Source organism: Oncorhynchus keta, chromosome 24 (assembly GCF_023373465.1).
Source record: "Oncorhynchus keta strain PuntledgeMale-10-30-2019 chromosome 24, Oket_V2, whole genome shotgun sequence".
Lineage (NCBI taxonomy): Eukaryota > Metazoa > Chordata > Actinopteri > Salmoniformes > Salmonidae > Oncorhynchus > Oncorhynchus keta.
Window position 1 is genome coordinate 5,716,469 of NC_068444.1, and position 20,097 is coordinate 5,736,565.

Here is a 20,097-nt window from a genome sequence, read left to right on the forward strand (position 1 = left end):
CAGGTGATATGAAGAGACAACCAACCCTGTCTCTAACTAACAGGTGATATGCAGAGACAACCAACCCTGTCTCTAACTAACAGGTGATATGGAGAGACAACCAACCCTGTCTCTAACTAACAGGTGATATGAAGAGACAACCAACCCTGTCTCTAACTAACAGGTGATATGAAGAGACAACCAACCCTGTCTCTAACTAACAGGTGATATGCAGAAACAAACAACCCTGTCTCTAACTAACAGGTGATATGAAGAGACAACCAACCCTGTCTCTAACTAACAGGTGATATGGAGAGACAACCAACCCTGTCTCTAACTAACAGGTGATATGAAGAGACAAACAACCCTGTCTCTAACTAACAGGTGATATGCAGAGACAACCAAACCTGTCTCTAACTAACAGGTGATATGAAGAGACAAACAACCCTGTCTCTAACTAACAGGTGATATGAAGAGACAACCAACCCTGTCTCTAACTAACAGGTGATATGGAGAGACAAACAACCCTGTCTCTAACTAACAGGTGATATGCAGAGACAAACAACCCTGTCTCTAACTAACAGGTGATATGGAGAGACAAACAACCCTGTCTCTAACTAACAGGTGATATGCAGAGACAAACAACCCTGTCTCTAACTAACAGGTGATATGCAGAGACAAACAACCCTGTCTCTAACTAACAGGTGATATGCAGAGACAAACAACCCTGTCTCTAACTAACAGGTGATATGAAGAGACAACCAACCCTGTCTCTAACTAACAGGTGATATGAAGAGACAAACAACCCTGTCTCTAACTAACAGGTGATATGAAGAGACAACCAACCCTGTCTCTAACTAACAGGTGATATGCAGAGACAAACAACCCTGTCTCTAACTAACAGGTGATATGAAGAGACAAACAACCCTGTCTCTAACTAACAGGTGATATGAAGAGACAACCAACCCTGTCTCTAACTAACAGGTGATATGAAGAGACAACCAACCCTGTCTCTAACTAACAGGTGATATGAAGAGACAAACAACCCTGTCTCTAACTAACAGGTGATGTGGAGAGACAAACAACCCTGTCTCTAACTAACAGGTGATATGGAGAGACAAACAACCCTGTCTCTAACTAACAGGTGATATGAAGAGACAAACAACCCTGTCTCTAACTAACAGGTGATATGCAGAGACAAACAACCCTGTATCTAACTTACAGGTAATTAGTGCTCTAACAGACTCTGTGCAAACCAGCAACGAACTTTAGAGTCATCATGGACTGAATCCAGACGGCGGAAGAGTGACCCGTTCTGGTTTTCAATGTGTATAATACACTGAGCTAACAAGACATTAAGAACACCTTCCTAACATTGAATTGCCCCCCCTTTTGTCCTCAGAACAGCCTCATTTCGTCGGGGCAATGGACTCTCCAAGGTGTTGAAAGCGTTCCACAGGGATGCTGGTCCATGTCGACTCAAACGCTTCCCACAGTTGTGTCAAGTTGCCTGGATGTCCTTTGGGTGGTGGAACATCCTTGATACAGACAGGAAACTATTGAGGGTGAAAAACACAGCAGCGTTGCAGTTCTTGACACAAACCGGTGCTCCTGGCACCTACTACCATACCCCGTTCAAAGGCACCTACTACCATACCCCGTTCAAAGGCACCTACTACCATACCCCGTTCAAAGGCACCTACTACCATACCCCGTTCAAAGGCACCTACTACCATACCCCGTTCAAAGGCACCTACTACCATACCCCGTTCAAAGGCACCTACTACCATACCCTGTTCAAAGGCACCTACTACCCTGTTCAAAGGCACCTACTACCATACCCTGTTCAAAGGCACCTACTACCATACCCCGTTCAAAGGCACCTACTACCATACCCCGTTCAAAGGCACCTACTACCATACCCCGTTCAAAGGCACCTACTACCATACCCCGTTCAAAGGCACCTACTACCATACCCCGTTCAAAGGCACCTACTACCATACCCCGTTCAAAGGCACCTACTACCATACCCTGTTCAAAGGCACCTACTACCATACCCCGTTCAAAGGCACCTACTACCATACCCCGTTCAAAGACACCTACTACCATACCCTGTTCAAAGGCACCTACTACCATACCCCGTTCAAAGGCACCTACTACCATACCCCGTTCAAAGACACCTACTACCATACCCCGTTCAAAGGCACCTACTACCATACCCTGTTCAAAGGCACCTACTACCATACCCCGTTCAAAGGCACCTACTACCATACCCCGTTCAAAGACACCTACTACCATACCCCGTTCAAAGGCACCTACTACCATACCCTGTTCAAAGACACCTACTACCATACCCCGTTCAAAGGCACCTACTACCATACCCCGTTCAAAGGCACCTACTACCATACCCCGTTCAAAGGCACCTACTACCATACCCCTCAAAGGCACCTACTACCATACCCCGTTCAAAGGCACCTACTACCATACCCCGTTCAAAGGCACCTACTACCATACCCCGTTCAAAGGCACCTACTACCATACCCCGTTCAAAGGCACCTACTACCATACCCCGTTCAAAGGCACCTACTACCATACCCCGTTCAAAGGCACCTACTACCATACCCCGTTCAAAGGCACCTACTACCATACCCCGTTCAAAGGCACCTACTACCATACCCCGTTCAAAGGCACCTACTACCATACCTCGTTCAAAGGCACTTAAATCTGTTGTCTTGCCCATATACCATCTGAATGCCACACATACACAATACATGTCTCAAATGCCTCAAGGCTTATAAATCCTACTTCAATAAGGGATCACAGCTTTTCACCTGAATTCACCTGGTCAGTCTGTGTCATGGGAAAGAGCAGGCGTTCTTAATATTATAAAGACATATCAGTCTGTGTCATGGGAAAGAGCAGGCGTTCTTAATATTATAAAGACATATCAGTCTGTGTCATGGGAAAGAGCAGGCGTTCTTAATATTTTAAAGACATATCAGTCTGTGTCATGGGAAAGAGCAGGCGTTCTTAATATTATAAAGACATATCAGTCTGTGTCATGGGAAAGAGCAGGCGTTCTTAATATTATAAAGACATATCAGTCTGTGTCATGGGAAAGAGCAGGCGTTCTTAATATTTTAAAGACATATCAGTCTGTGTCATGGGAAAGAGCAGGCGTTCTTAATATTATAAAGACATATCAGTCTGTGTCATGGGAAAGAGCAGGCGTTCTTAATATTTTAAAGACATATCAGTCTGTGTCATGGGAAAGAGCAGGCGTTCTTAATATTTTAAAGACATATCAGTCTGTGTCATGGGAAAGAGCAGGCGTTCTTAATATTTTAAAGACATATCAGTCTGTGTCATGGGAAAGAGCAGGCGTTCTTAATATTTTAAAGACATATCAGTCTGTGTCATGGGAAAGAGCAGGCGTTCTTAATATTTTAAAGACATATCAGTCTGTGTCATGGGAAAGAGCAGGCGTTCTTAATATTTTAAAGACATATCAGTCTGTGTCATGGGAAAGAGCAGGCGTTCTTAATATTTTAAAGACATATCAGTCTGTGTCATGGGAAAGAGCAGGCGTTCTTAATATTTTAAAGACATATCAGTCTGTGTCATGGGAAAGAGCAGGCGTTCTTAATATTATAAAGACATATCAGTCTGTGTCATGGGAAAGAGCAGGCGTTCTTAATATTTAAAGACATATCAGTCTGTGTCATGGGAAAGAGCAGGCGTTCTTAATATTATAAAGACATATCAGTCTGTGTCATGGGAAAGAGCAGGCGTTCTTAATATTATAAAGACATATCAGTCTGTGTCATGGGAAAGAGCAGGCGTTCTTAATATTATAAAGACATATCAGTCTGTGTCATGGGAAAGAGCAGGCGTTCTTAATATTATAAAGACATATCAGTCTGTGTCATGGGAAAGAGCAGGCGTTCTTAATATTATAAAGACATATCAGTCTGTGTCATGGGAAAGAGCAGGCGTTCGTAATATTTTAAAGATATATCAGTCTGTGTCATGGGAAAGAGCAGGCGTTCTTAATATTATAAAGACATATCAGTCTGTGTCATGGGAAAGAGCAGGCGTTCTTAATATTATAAAGACATATCAGTCTGTGTCATGGGAAAGAGCAGGCGTTCTTAATATTTTAAAGACATATCAGTCTGTGTCATGGGAAAGAGCAGGCGTTCTTAATATTTTAAAGACATATCAGTCTGTGTCATGGGAAAGAGCAGGCGTTCTTAATATTTTAAAGACATATCAGTCTGTGTCATGGGAAAGAGCAGGCGTTCTTAATATTTTAAAGACATATCAGTCTGTGTCATGGGAAAGAGCAGGCGTTCTTAATATTTTAAAGACATATCAGTCTGTGTCATGGGAAAGAGCAGGCGTTCTTAATATTATAAAGACATATCAGTCTGTGTCATGGGAAAGAGCAGGCGTTCTTAATATTATAAAGACATATCAGTCTGTGTCATGGGAAAGAGCAGGCGTTCTTAATATTATAAAGACATATCAGTCTGTGTCATGGGAAAGAGCAGGCGTTCTTAATATTATAAAGACATATCAGTCTGTGTCATGGGAAAGAGCAGGCGTTCTTAATATTATAAAGACATATCAGTCTGTGTCATGGGAAAGAGCAGGCGTTCTTAATATTATAAAGACATATCAGTCTGTGTCATGGGAAAGAGCAGGCGTTCGTAATATTTTAAAGATATATCAGTCTGTGTCATGGGAAAGAGCAGGCGTTCTTAATATTATAAAGACATATCAGTCTGTGTCATGGGAAAGAGCAGGCGTTCTTAATATTTTAAAGACATATCAGTCTGTGTCATGGGAAAGAGCAGGCGTTCTTAATATTATAAAGACATATCAGTCTGTGTCATGGGAAAGAGCAGGCGTTCTTAATATTTTAAAGACATATCAGTCTGTGTCATGGGAAAGAGCAGGCGTTCTTAATATTATAAAGACATATCAGTCTGTGTCATGGGAAAGAGCAGGCGTTCTTAATATTTTAAAGACATATCAGTCTGTGTCATGGGAAAGAGCAGGCGTTCTTAATATTTTAAAGACATATCAGTCTGTGTCATGGGAAAGAGCAGGCGTTCTTAATATTTTAAAGACATATCAGTCTGTGTCCCAAATGGCACCCTACTCACTATACGGTGCACTCCTTTTGACCAGGGTCCATAGGGCTCTGGTCAACAGTAGTGCACAATATAGGGCTCTGGTCTAAAGTAGTGCACTATATAGGGCTCTGGTCAACAGTAGTGCACTATATAGGGCTCTGGTCAACAGTAGTGTACTATATAGGGCTCTGGTCAACAGTTGTGTACTATATAGGGCTCTGGTCAACAGTAGTGTACTATATAGGGCTCTGGTCAACAGTTGTGTACTATATAGGGCTCTGGTCAACAGTAGTGTACTATATAGAGCTCTGGTCAACAGTTGTGTACTATATAGGGCTCTGGTCAACGGAGAGTCTTGTCTGTGACCCAGAGTGACCACACGGTCACAGAGAGTGTTGTCTGTGACCCAGAGTGACCACACAGTCACAGAGAGTCTTGTCTGTGACCCAGAGTGACCACACCGTCACAGAGAGTGTTGTCTGTGACCCAGAGTGACCACACAGTCACAGAGTCTTGTCTGTGACCCAGAGTGAACACACAATCATAGAGAGTATTGTGAGGTGTGTGTGTGTGTTCTCAATCTGATCCAAGCTCTCAGTCAGTCATCTCTCAGTATAGCCTAATAGAGGCCATCTTAGAGAGACCCAGCGCTGTAAGACAGCACCTACCCCTTCCTACCTTACCCTACCCTACCTTATCCTACCCTACCTTGCCTTATCCTACCCTACCTTATTTTACCCTGCCTTACCATAACCTACCTTATTTTACCTTGCCATGTTGTCGTTTTAGGTCTCTCTTTATGTCGTGTTGTGTCGTCTCTCTGTTCGTGATGTGTGCTTTATCCTATATATATATATACACTACCGTTCAAACGTTTGGGGTCACGCTGTGTACTACTCCCTTCACAGAACAGCGCAAACTGGCTCTAACCAGAATAGAAAGAGGAGTGGGAGGCCCCGGTGCACAACTTAGCAAGAAGACAAGTACATTAGATTGTCTAGTTTGAGAAACAGACACCTCACGAGTCCTCAACTGGCAGATTTATGATATAAAACATTACTAAAGTTTTCTTGTGGTTTTCATGGGAAGTTTTCTTAACATCGTCAGAACAATTTTAGACTTTCAATAGAACCACAAAGAAACCTGTAGGAAACGTTATGCTGAAGTTCTGACATTCTGAAACGCTCTAACCACTAAGCTACCTACCACCCCAAAAAGTTATTATCTTTAAATGTTTTTATCCTACCCTACCCTACCTTATCCTACCATACCTTATTTACCCTACCCTACCCTACCCTACCTTATCCTACCATACCTGATTTACCCTACCCTACCCTACCCTACCCTACCTTATCCTACCATACCTTATTTACCCTACCCTACCCAACCTTATCCTACCATACCTTATTTACCTTACCCTACCCTACCCTACCTTATCCTACCATACCTTATTTACCTTACCCTACCCTATCCTACCCTACCCTACCTTATCCTACCATACCTTATTTACCTCACCCTACCCTACCCTACCTTACCTTACCATATTTTACCTTACCCTACCCTACCCTACCTTATCCTATCATACCTTATTTTACCTTACCCTACCCTACCTTACCCTACCCTACCTTATTTTACCTTACCCTACCCTACCCTAACTTATCCTACCCTACCTTATTTTACCTCACCCTACCCTACCCAACCTTACCCTACCTTATCCTACCATACCTTATTTTACCTTACCCTACCCTACCTTATCCTACCATACCTTATTATACCTTACCCTACCCTACCTTATTTACCTTATCCTACCCTACCTTACCCTACCCTACCTTATTTTACCTTACCCTACCCAATCCAATCCACCCTACCCTACCATGTTTTACCCTACCCTACTTTACCCTTCCCTACCCAACCTGGTCTGACTCTATCCAACCTTATTCTACCCTACCTTATTTACCCAATCCTACCCTACCTTACCCTTCCTACCCAACCTGGTCTGACTCTATCCAACCTTATTCTACCCTACCTTATTTACCCTATCCTACCCTACCTTACCCTTCCTACCCAACCTGGTCTGACTCTATCCAACCCTATTCTACCCTACCTTATTTACCCTATCCTACCCTACCTTACCCTTCCTACCCAACCTGGTCTGACTCTATCCAACCTGATTTTACCCTATCCTGTTCCACCCTATCCTGTCCCTCCCTACCATACACTACCCTAACCCACCTTACATTATTTTACCCTATCCCTCCCTACCATACACTACCCTAACCCACCTTACATTATTATACCCTATCCTGTCCCTCCCTACCATACACTACCCTAACCCACCTTACATTATTATACCCTATCCCTCCCTACCATACACTACCCTAACCCACCTTACATTATTATACCCTATCCCTCCCTACCATACACTACCCTAACCCACCTTACATTATTATACCCTATCCCTCCCTACCATACACTACCCTAACCCACCTTACATTATTATACCCTATCCTGTCCCTCCCTACCATACACTACCCTAACCCACCTTACATTATTATACCCTATCCTGTCCCTCCCTACCATACACTACCCTAACCCACCTTACATTATTATACCCTACCCTGTCCCTCCCTACCATACACTACCCTAACCCACCTTACATTATTTACCCTCCCTACCATACACTACCCTAATACACTACCCTACACCTTACATTATTTTACCCTACCCTGTCCCTCCCTACCATACACTACCCTAACCCACCTTACATTATTATACCCTATCCCTCCCTACCATACACTACCCTAACCCACCTTACATTATTATACCCTGTCCCTCCCTACCATACACTACCCTAACCCACCCCACCCTGCTATACCCTATCCCTCCCTACCATACACTACCCTAACCCACCCCACCCTGCTATACCCTATCCCTCCCTACCATACACTACCCTAACCCACCTTACATTATTTTACCCTATCCTGTCCCTCCCTACCATACACTACCCTAACCCACCTTACATTATTTTACCCTATCCCTCCCTACCATACACTACCCTAACCCACCTTACATTATTTTACCCTACCCTGTCCCTCCCTACCATACACTACCCTAACCCACCTTACATTATTTTACCCTATCCCGTTCCACCCTATCCCTCCCTACCATACACTACCCTAACCCACCCCACCCTGCTATACCCTATCCCTCCCTACCATACACTACCCTAACCCACCCCACCCTGCTCTACCCTGCTATACCCTATCCCTCCCTACCATACACTACCCTAACCCACCCCACCCTGCTCTACCCTGCTATACCCTGTCCCTCCCTACCATACACTACCCTAACCCACCCCACCCTGCTCTACCCTGCTATACCCTGTCCCTCCCTACCATACACTACCCTAACCCACATTACATTATTATACCCTGTCCCTCCCTACCATACACTACCCTAACCCACCCCACCCTGCTCTACCCTGCTATACCCTATCTGCATGGCTGGCAACACGACTCTGGACTGGAGCCCTCATGTAGAAAAATAGAAACCTGCTCCAAAATGCGACAAATCTACCAGCTCTCCTACCCCTTCCCTAACTCACACACACACCATTGGCTACCCCATTCCACACACACACACACACACACACACACACACACACACACACACACACACACACACACACACACACACACACACACACACACACACACACAAACACACACACACACACACACACACACACACACACACACACACACACACACACACACACACACACACACACACACACACACACACACACACACACACACACACGCACACACGCACACACACACAGCCTGCCTCCATTCAGGCCGGCGCTGGTCCCAGGAGGTTGTTTCTGACGTCAGTAGGAGAGCTGGGCGGAGGGCCAGCCAGGCCTGTGGGCAAGTGATGGATGTGCTTGGTCTGTGAGGCAAGCGTAGACTCAACTTGCCTGTTCCAAACACGTCTAATGACCCATAGAGACCCAGCAGACCCTCTCCTTCTCTCTCTCCTTTAATTAATCCTGTCAATCACACTCTCTCTCCTCTCTCTCCACTTTCTCTCCTTTCTCTCTCTCCTCTTTCTCTCTCTCTCCTCTTTCTCTGTCTCTCCCTTTCTCTCTCCTCTTTCTCTGTCTCTCCTCTTTCTCTCTCTCCCTTTCTCTCTCTCCTGTCTCTCCCTTTCTCTCTCTCTTGTCTCTCTCTCCTGTCTCTCTCTCTCCTGTCTTTCTCTCTCCTCTCTCTCCCTTTCACTCCTCTTTCTGTCTCCCTTTCTCTCTCTCCTGTCTCTCCCTTTCTCTCTCTCCTCTTTCTCTGTCTCCCTTTCTCTCTCTCCTGTCTCTCCCTTTCTCTCTCTCCTCTTTCTCTGTCTCCCTTTCTCTCTCTCCTCTTTCTCTGTCTCCCTTTCTTTCTGTCTACTATTCTGTCTATCACAGACGTGATTAAAGGAGACACCCCGCGAGGCTGAATAAAACAAATGCATTGAAATGGGGGTGGAAATGTGGTTGTCTCGTCGACCTACCTTAAACGTGCACTAACTGTAAGTCGCTCTGCATAAAGCCAATGTGCTAAATAACGCATCCTTACAGAACAAAGGACGTTTGTACCCAACGAGGTTATATGTCCTGTGCTAACAATGGACAGCTGCAAGCTGACGGTGAGAGTATGATAGGAACAATGCTCGTTCCCTGGTCCTGTAAGGCATAGCTGGTGGAGCAGGGTGCTTGTAACACCAGGGTTTTGGGTTCAATTCCCGGGGCCACCAGTACGTAAAAAGTTGCTTTTGTATAAAAAATAAAAATAAACTTCTGCTAAATGGCAATTGACAAATCACTTCTGAACAAAAGATGGAGACGGGATGTGTGAGATCGGTGTTCACCTGCAGCTCTAATAAAGGCTTTATAGAGCATTCATTACGTCTTCACTTTATACACACCTGCAGCTCTAATAAAGGCTTTATAGAGCATTCATTACGTCTTCACTTTATACACACCTGCAGCTCTAATAAAGGCTTTATAGAGCATTCATTACGTCTTCACTTTATATACACACCTGCAACTCTAATAATAGGCTTTAAAGGCTTTATAGAGCATTCATTACGTCTTCACTTTATATACACACCTGCAGCTCTAATAAAGGCTTTATAGAGCATTCATTACGTCTTCACTTTATATACACACCTGCAACTCTAATAAAGGCTTTATAGAGCATTCATTACGTCTTCAGAAGCACTTTATACACACCTGCAGCTCTTCACTTTATACACTCTCTGGTGCTCAATAGAGGCAGATGTAACAGGAGTAGTGGTGTTGTGGGTTACCTGGGTAGTGGTAGTGGTGTTGTGGGTTACCAGGGTAGTGCTAGTGGTGTTGTGGGTTACCAGGGTAGTGGTAGTGGTGTTGTGGGTTACCAGGGTAGTGGTAGTGGTGTTGTGGGTTACCTGGGTGGTGGTAGTGGTGTTGTGGGTTACCTGGGTAGTGGTAGTGGTGTTGTGGGTTACCTGGGTAGTGGTAGTGGTGTTGTGGGTTACCAGGGTAGTAGTGGTGGTGGTGTGGGTTACCAGGGTAGTAGTGGTGTTGTGGGTTACCAGGGTATCGTGAGTAGTGGTGTTGTGTTACCTGGGTAGTAGTAATGGTGTGTGTGTGTGTGTAAGTGTTGTGTGTGTGGGTTACCAGGGTATCGTGAGTAGTGGTGTTGTGGGTTACCAGGGTATCGTGAGTAGTGGTGGTGTGGGTTACCAGGGTATCGTGAGTAGTGGTGTTGTGGGTTACCAGGGTATCGTGAGTAGTGGTGTTGTGGGTTACCAGGGTATCGTGAGTAGTGGTGGTGTGGGTTACCAGGGTATCGTGAGTAGTGGTGTTGTGGGTTACCAGGGTATCGTGAGTAGTGGTGTTGTGGGTTACCAGGGTATCGTGAGTAGTGGTGGTGTGGGTTACCAGGGTATCGTGAGTAGTGGTGTTGTGGGTTACCAGGGTATCGTGAGTAGTGGTGTTGTGTGTGTGTGTGTTACCAGGGTATCATGAGTAGTGGTGTGTGTGTGGGTTACCTGGGTAGTAGTAGTGGTGTGTGTGTGTGTGTGTGTGTTGTGTGTGTGTGTTACCAGAGTATCGTGAGTAGTGGTGGTGTGTGTGTGTGTGTGTGTTACCAGGGTATCATGAGTAGTGGTGTTGTGTGTGTGTGTGTGTGTGTTACCAGGGTATCATGAGTAGTGGTGTTGTGTGTGGGTTACCTGGGTAGTAGCAGTGGTGTGTGTGTGTGTGTGTGTGTGTGTGTGTGTGTGTGTGTGTGTGTGTGTGTGTGTGTGTGTGTGTGTGTGTGTGTGTGTGTGTGTGTGTGTGTGTGCGTGCGTGCGTGCGTGCGTGTGTGTGTGTGTGTGTGTGTTACCTGCAGGCAGGCTACCACTGCTCTTCCTCTTGTGCCATCTGTCCAGCGTCTCTGAACTCACGCTCTCCGATACAAACTCATCCAGCGTCTGAGGGTGAAGGGTTAAATAATCCTTCACTTGGTCATCCGTCAGACCTGCACAACAACAATAACATACAGAGGAGAACATTATAGCTCTTTCATTCATTCAATACATATATTATTATATCGTATATTTCATTCATTCATTACATATGTCATTCATTATATATGTCATTCATTATATATTTCATTCATTATATATTTCATTCATTCATTACATATGTCATTCATTATATATTTCATTCATTCATTACATCATTCATTCATTATATATTTCATTCATTCATTACATATGAATCCTTCTTATATTCATTATATATTCATTCATTCATTGTATAGTCATCAAATTATATTATTATTATTATTATTATATGTCATTCATTATATATTTCATTCATTCATTACATCATTCATTCATTATATATTTCATTCATTCATTACATATGTCATTCATTATATATTTCATTCATTCATTACATCATTCATTCATTATATATTTCATTCATTCATTACATATGTCATTCATTATATATTTCATTCATTCATTACATCAATCATTCATTATATATGTCATTCATTATATATTTCATTCATTACATATGTCATTCATTATACATTTCATTCATTCATTACATCATTCATTCATTACATATGTCATTCATTATATATTTCATTCATTCATTATATATTTCATTAATTCATTACATCAATCATTCAATTTTTATGTCATTCATTATACATTTCATTCATTCATTACATCATTAATTCATTACATATGTCATTCATTATATATGTCATTCATTCATTACATCAATCATTCATTACATATGTCATTCATTATATATTTAATTCATTCATTACATCATTCATTCATTACATATGTCATTCATTATATATTTCATTCATTACATATGTCATTCATTATATATGTCATTCATTATATATGTCATTCATTATATATTTCATTCATTATATATTTCATTCATTATATATGTCATTCATTATATATTTCATTCATTATATATTTCATGCATTATATATGTCATTCATTATATATTTCATTCATTCATTACATATGTCATTCATTATATATGTCATTCATTATATATGTAATTCATTATATATTTCATTCATTATATATTTCATTCATTATATATGTCATTCATTATATATTTCATTCATTATATATTTCATTCATTATATATGTCATTCATTATATATTTCATTCATTATATATTTCATTCATTATATGTCATTCATTATATATGTCATTCATTATATATGTCATTCATTATATATGTCATTCATTATATATGTCATTCATTATATATGTCATTCATTATATATTTAATTCATTATATATGTCATTCATTATATATGTCATTCATTATATATGTAATTCATTATATATGTCATTCATTATATATGTCATTCATTATATATTTCATTAATTATATATGTCATTCATTATATATGTCATTCATTATATATTTCATTCATTATATATGTCATTCATTATATATGTCATTCATTATATATGTCATTCATTATATATGTCATTCATTATATATGTCATTCACTATATATGTCATTCATTATATATGTCATTCATTATATATGTCATTCATTATATATTTCATTCATTATATATTTCATTCATTCATTATATATGTCATTCATTATATATGTCATTCATTATATATTTCATTCATTACATATGTCATTCATTATATATTTCATTCATTATATATGTCATTCATTATATATGTCATTCATTATATATTTCATTCATTATATATTTCATTCATTCATTATATGTCATTCATTATATATTTCATTCATTATATGTCATTCATTATATATGTCATTCATTATATATTTAATTCATTATATATGTCATTCATTATATATGTCATTCATTATATATGTCATTCATTATATATTTCATTCATTATATATTTCATTCATTCATTATATATGTCATTCATTATATATTTAATTCATTATATATTTAATTCATTATATATGTCATTCATTATATATGTCATTCATTATATATTTAATTCATTATATATGTCATTCATTATATATTCCATTCATTATATATTTCATTCATTATATATTTCATTCATTCATTATATATGTCATTCATTATATATTTCATTCATTACATATGTCATTCATTATATATGTCATTCATTATATATGTCATTCATTATATATGTCATTCATTCATTATATATGTCATTCATTATATATTTCATTCATTACATATGTCATTCATTACATATGTCATTCATTATATATGTCATTCATTATATATGTCATTCATTATATATGTCATTCATTATATATGTCATTCGTTCATTATATATTTAATTCATTATATATTTCATTCATTACATATGTCATTCATTATATATGTCATTCATTATATATGTCATTCATTATATATTTAATTCATTATATATGTCATTCATTATATATGTCATTCATTATATATGTCATTCATTATATATTTAATTCATTATATATGTCATTCATTATATATTTCATTCATTATATATTTCATTCATTATATATTTCATTCATTCATTATATATGTCATTCATTATATATTTCATTCATTACATATGTCATTCATTATATATGTCATTCATTATATATGTCATTCATTATATATGTCATTCATTATATATGTCATTCATTCATTATATATGTCATTCATTATATATTTCATTCATTACATATGTCATTCATTACATATGTCATTCATTATATATGTCATTCATTATATATGTCATTCATTCATTATATATGTCATTCATTATATATGTCATTCGTTCATTATATATTTCATTCATTATATATTTCATTCATTACATATGTTATTCATTATATATGTCATTCATTCATTATATATGTCATTCATTCATTATATATTTCATTCATTATATATTTCATTCATTACATATGTCATTCATTATATATGTCATTCATTCATTATATATGTCATTGATTCATTATATATGTCATTCATTATATATGTCATTCATTCATTATATATGTCATTCATTCATTATATATGTCATTCATTATATATGTCATTCATTATATATGTCATTCATTATATATGTCATTCATTATGTATGTCATTCATTCATTATGTATGTCATTCATTATATATTTCATTCATTACATATGTCATTCATTACATATGTCATTCATTATATATGTCATTCATTATATATGTCATTCATTCATTATATATGTCATTCATTATATATGTCATTCGTTCATTATATATTTAATTCATTATATATTTCATTAATTACATATGTCATTCATTATATATGTCATTCATTATATATGTCATTCATTATATATTTAATTCATTATATATGTCATTCATTATATATGTCATTCATTATATATGTCATTCATTATATATTTAATTCATTATATATGTCATTCATTATATATTTCATTCATTATATATTTCATTCATTATATATTTCATTCATTCATTATATATGTCATTCATTATATATTTCATTCATTACATATGTCATTCATTATATATGTCATTCATTATATATGTCATTCATTATATATGTCATTCATTATATATGTCATTCATTATATATGTCATTCATTCATTATATATGTCATTCATTATATATTTAATTCATTACATATGTCATTCATTACATATGTCATTCATTATATATGTCATTCATTATATATGTCATTCATTCATTATATATGTCATTCATTATATATGTCATTCGTTCATTATATATTTCATTCATTATATATTTCATTCATTACATATGTCATTCATTATATATGTCATTCATTCATTATATATGTCATTCATTCATTATATATGTCATTCATTATATATGTAATTCATTCATTATATATGTCATTCATTCATTATATATGTCATTCATTATATATGTCATTCATTATAGATGTCATTCATTATATATGTCATTCATTCATTATATATTTCATTCATTACATATGTCATTCATTACATATGTCATTCATTATATATTTCATTCATTACATATGTCATTCATTATATATGTCATTCATTCATTATATATGTCATTCATTCATTATATATGTCATTCATTATATATGTCATTCATTACATATGTCATTCATTATATATGTCATTCATTATATATTTCATTCATTACATATGTCATTCATTACATATGTCATTCATAATATATGTCATTCATTCATTACATATGTCATTCATTATATATGTCATTCATTCATTATATATGTCATTCATTATATATTTCATTCATTACATATGTCATTCATTACATATGTCATTCATTACATATGTCATTCAATACATATGTCATTCATTATATATGTCATTCATTCATTACATATGTCATTCATTATATATGTCATTCATTATATATTTCATTCATTACATATGTCATTCATTATATATGTCATTCATTACATATGTCATTCATTATATATGTCATTCATTATATATTTCATTCATTATATATGTCATTCATTATATATGTCATTCATTACATATGTCATTCATTACATATGTCATTCATTATATATGTCATTCATTATATATGTCATTCATTATATATGTCATTCATTACATATGCCATTCATTATATATGTCATTCATTCATTATATATGTCATTCATTATATATGTCATTCGTTCATTATATATTTCATTCATTATATATTTCATTCATTACATATGTCATTCATTATATATGTCATTCATTCATTATATATGTCATTCATTCATTATATATTTCATTCATTATATATTTCATTCATTACATATGTCATTCATTATATATGTCATTCATTCATTATATATGTCATTCATTCATTATATATGTCATTCATTATATATGTCATTCATTCATTATATATGTCATTCATTCATTATATATGTCATTCATTATATATGTCATTCATTATATATGTCATTCATTATATATGTCATTCATTATATATGTCATTCATTCATTATATATGTCATTCATTATATATTTCATTCATTACATATGTCATTCATTACATATGTCATTCATTATATATGTCATTCATTATATATGTCATTCATTCATTATATATGTCATTCATTATATATGTCATTCGTTCATTATATATTTAATTCATTATATATTTCATTCATTACATATGTCATTCATTATATATGTCATTCATTATATATGTCATTCATTATATATTTAATTCATTATATATGTCATTCATTATATATGTCATTCATTATATATGTCATTCATTATATATTTAATTCATTATATATGTCATTCATTATATATGTAATTCATTCATTATATATGTCATTCATTCATTATATATGTCATTCATTATATATGTCATTCATTATATATTTCATTCATTATATATGTCATTCATTATATATGTAATTCATTCATTATATATGTCATTCATTATATATGTCATTCATTATATATGTCATTCATTCATTATATATTTCATTCATTACATATGTCATTCATTATATATGTCATTCATTCATTATATATGTCATTCATTCATTATATATGTCATTCATTATATATGTCATTCATTACATATGTCATTCATTATATATGTCATTCATTATATATTTCATTCATTACATATGTCATTCATTACATATGTCATTCATTATATATGTCATTCATTATATATGTCATTCATTATATATTTCATTCATTACATATGTCATTCATTACATATGTCATTCATTATATATGTCATTCATTCATTACATATGTCATTCATTATATATGTCATTCATTACATATGTCATTCATTATATATGTCATTCATTCATTACATATGTCATTCATTATATATGTCATTCATTATATATTTAATTCATTACATATGTCATTCATTATATATGTAATTCATTATATATGTCATTCATTACATATGTCATTCATTATATATGTCATTCATTATATATTCCATTCATTATATATTTCATTCATTATATATTTCATTCATTCATTATATATTTCATTCATTATATATGTCATTCATTATATATTTCATTCATTATATATGTCATTCATTATATATGTCATTCATTACATATGTCATTCATTATATATGTCATTCATTATATATTTCATTCATTATATATGTCATTCATTATATATGTCATTCATTACATATGTCATTCATTACATATGTCATTCATTATATATGTCATTCATTATATATTTCATTCATTACATATGTCATTCATTACATATGTCATTCATTATATATGTCATTCATTATATATGTCATTCATTACATATGTCATTCATTATATATGTCATTCATTATATATGTCATTCATTATATATTTCATTCATTACATATGTCATTCATTATATATTTCATTCATTATATATGTCATTCATTATATATGTCATTCATTATATATTTCATTCATTATATATGTCATTCATTATATATGTCATTCATTATATATGTCATTCATTATATATGTCATTCATTATATATTTCATTCATTACATATGTCATTCATTATATATGTCATTCATTATATATGTCATTCATTATATATGTCATTCATTATATATGTCATTCATTATATATGTCATTCATTACATATGTCATTCATTACATATGTCATTCATTATATATGTCATTCATTATATATGTCATTCATTACATATGTCATTCATTACATATGTCATTCATTATATATGTCATTCATTATATATGTCATTCATTACATATGTCATTCATTATATATTTCATTCATTACATATGTCATTCATTACATATGTCATTCATTATATATGTCATTCATTATATATTTCATTCATTATATATGTCATTCATTATATATTTCATTCATTACATATGTCATTCATTACATATGTCATTCATTACATATGTCATTCATTATATATTTCATTCATTATATATGTCATTCATTATATATTTCATTCATTATATATGTCATTCATTATATATGTCATTCATTACATATGTCATTCATTACATATGTCATTCATTATATATGTCATTCATTATATATTTCATTCATTACATATGTCATTCATTACATATGTCATTCATTATATATGTCATTCATTATATATGTCATTCATTACATATGTCATTCATTATATATTTCATTTCAACCTCGGCCAACAGCTCCGCCCCCCCCGTAGTTCCTCACCCAAGCCTCTCCAGGTTCTCCTTTACCCAGATCCAGATAGCAGATGTTCTGAAAGAGCTGCAAAACCTGGACCCGTACAAATCAGCTGGGCTTGACAATCTGGACCCGCTATTTCTGAAACTATCTGCCGCCATTGTCGCAACCCCTATTACCAGCCTGTTCAACCTCTCTTTCATATCGTCTGAGATCCCCAAGGATTGGAAAGCTGCCGCAGTCATCCCCCTCTTCAAAGGGGAGACACCCTGGACCCAAACTGCTATAGACCTATATCCATCCTGCCCTGCCTATCTAAGGTCTTCGAAAGCCAAGTCAACAAACAGGTCACTGACCATCTCGAATCCCACCGTACCTTCTCCGCTGTGCAATCTGGTTTCCGAGCCGGTCACGGGTGCACCTCAGCCACACTCAAGGTACTAAATGATATCATAACCGCCATCGATAAAAGACAGTACTGTGCAGCCGTCTTCATCGACCTCGCCAAGGCTTTCGACTCTGTCAATCACCAAATTCTTATCGGCAGACTCAACAGCCTCGGTTTTCGGATGACTGCCTTGCCTGGTTCACCAATTACTTTGCAGACAGAGTTCAGTGTGTCAAATCAGAGGGCATGCTGTCCGGTCCTCTGGCAGTCTCTATGGGGTGCCACAGGGTTCAATTCTCGGGCCGACTCTTTTCTCTGTATATATCAATGATGTTGCTCTTGCTGCGGGCGATTCCCTGATCCACCTCTACGCAGACGACACCATTCTATATACTTTCGGCCCGTCATTGGACACTGTGCTATCCAACCTCCAAACGAGCTTCAATGCCATACAGCACTCCTTCCGTGGCCTCCAACTGCTCTTAAACGCGAGTAAAACCAAATGCATGCTTTTCAACCGATCGCTGCCTGCACCCGCATGCCCGACTAGCATCACCACCCTGGATGGTTCCAACCTTGAATATGTGGACATCTATAAGTACCTAGGTGTCTGGCTAGACTGCAAACTCTCCTTCCAGACTCACATCAAACATCTCCAATCAAAAATCAAATCCAGAGTCGGCTTTCTATTCCGCAACAAAGCCTCCTTCACTCACGCTGCCAAGCTTACCCTAGTAAAACTGACTATCCTACCGATCCTCGACTTTGGCGATGTCATCTACAAAATGGCTTCCAACACTCTACTCAGCAAACTGGATGCAGTCTCCCACAGTGCCATCCGTTTTGTCACTAAAGCACCTTATACCACCCA

The 20,097-nt window shown here is 36.0% G+C and overlaps 1 protein-coding gene across 1 annotated transcript in view; it reads right to left on the reverse strand.

Moving 5' to 3' along the window:
- The window catches only part of LOC127911325 (cAMP and cAMP-inhibited cGMP 3',5'-cyclic phosphodiesterase 10A-like), a 279,068-nt gene that overhangs the window by 153,261 nt on the left and 105,710 nt on the right, over positions 1-20,097 (reverse strand). Inside the window, 1 exon segment of the mRNA XM_052477545.1 lies at positions 11,534-11,668. Within this exon segment, the coding sequence (XP_052333505.1) occupies positions 11,534-11,668 (135 nt within the window).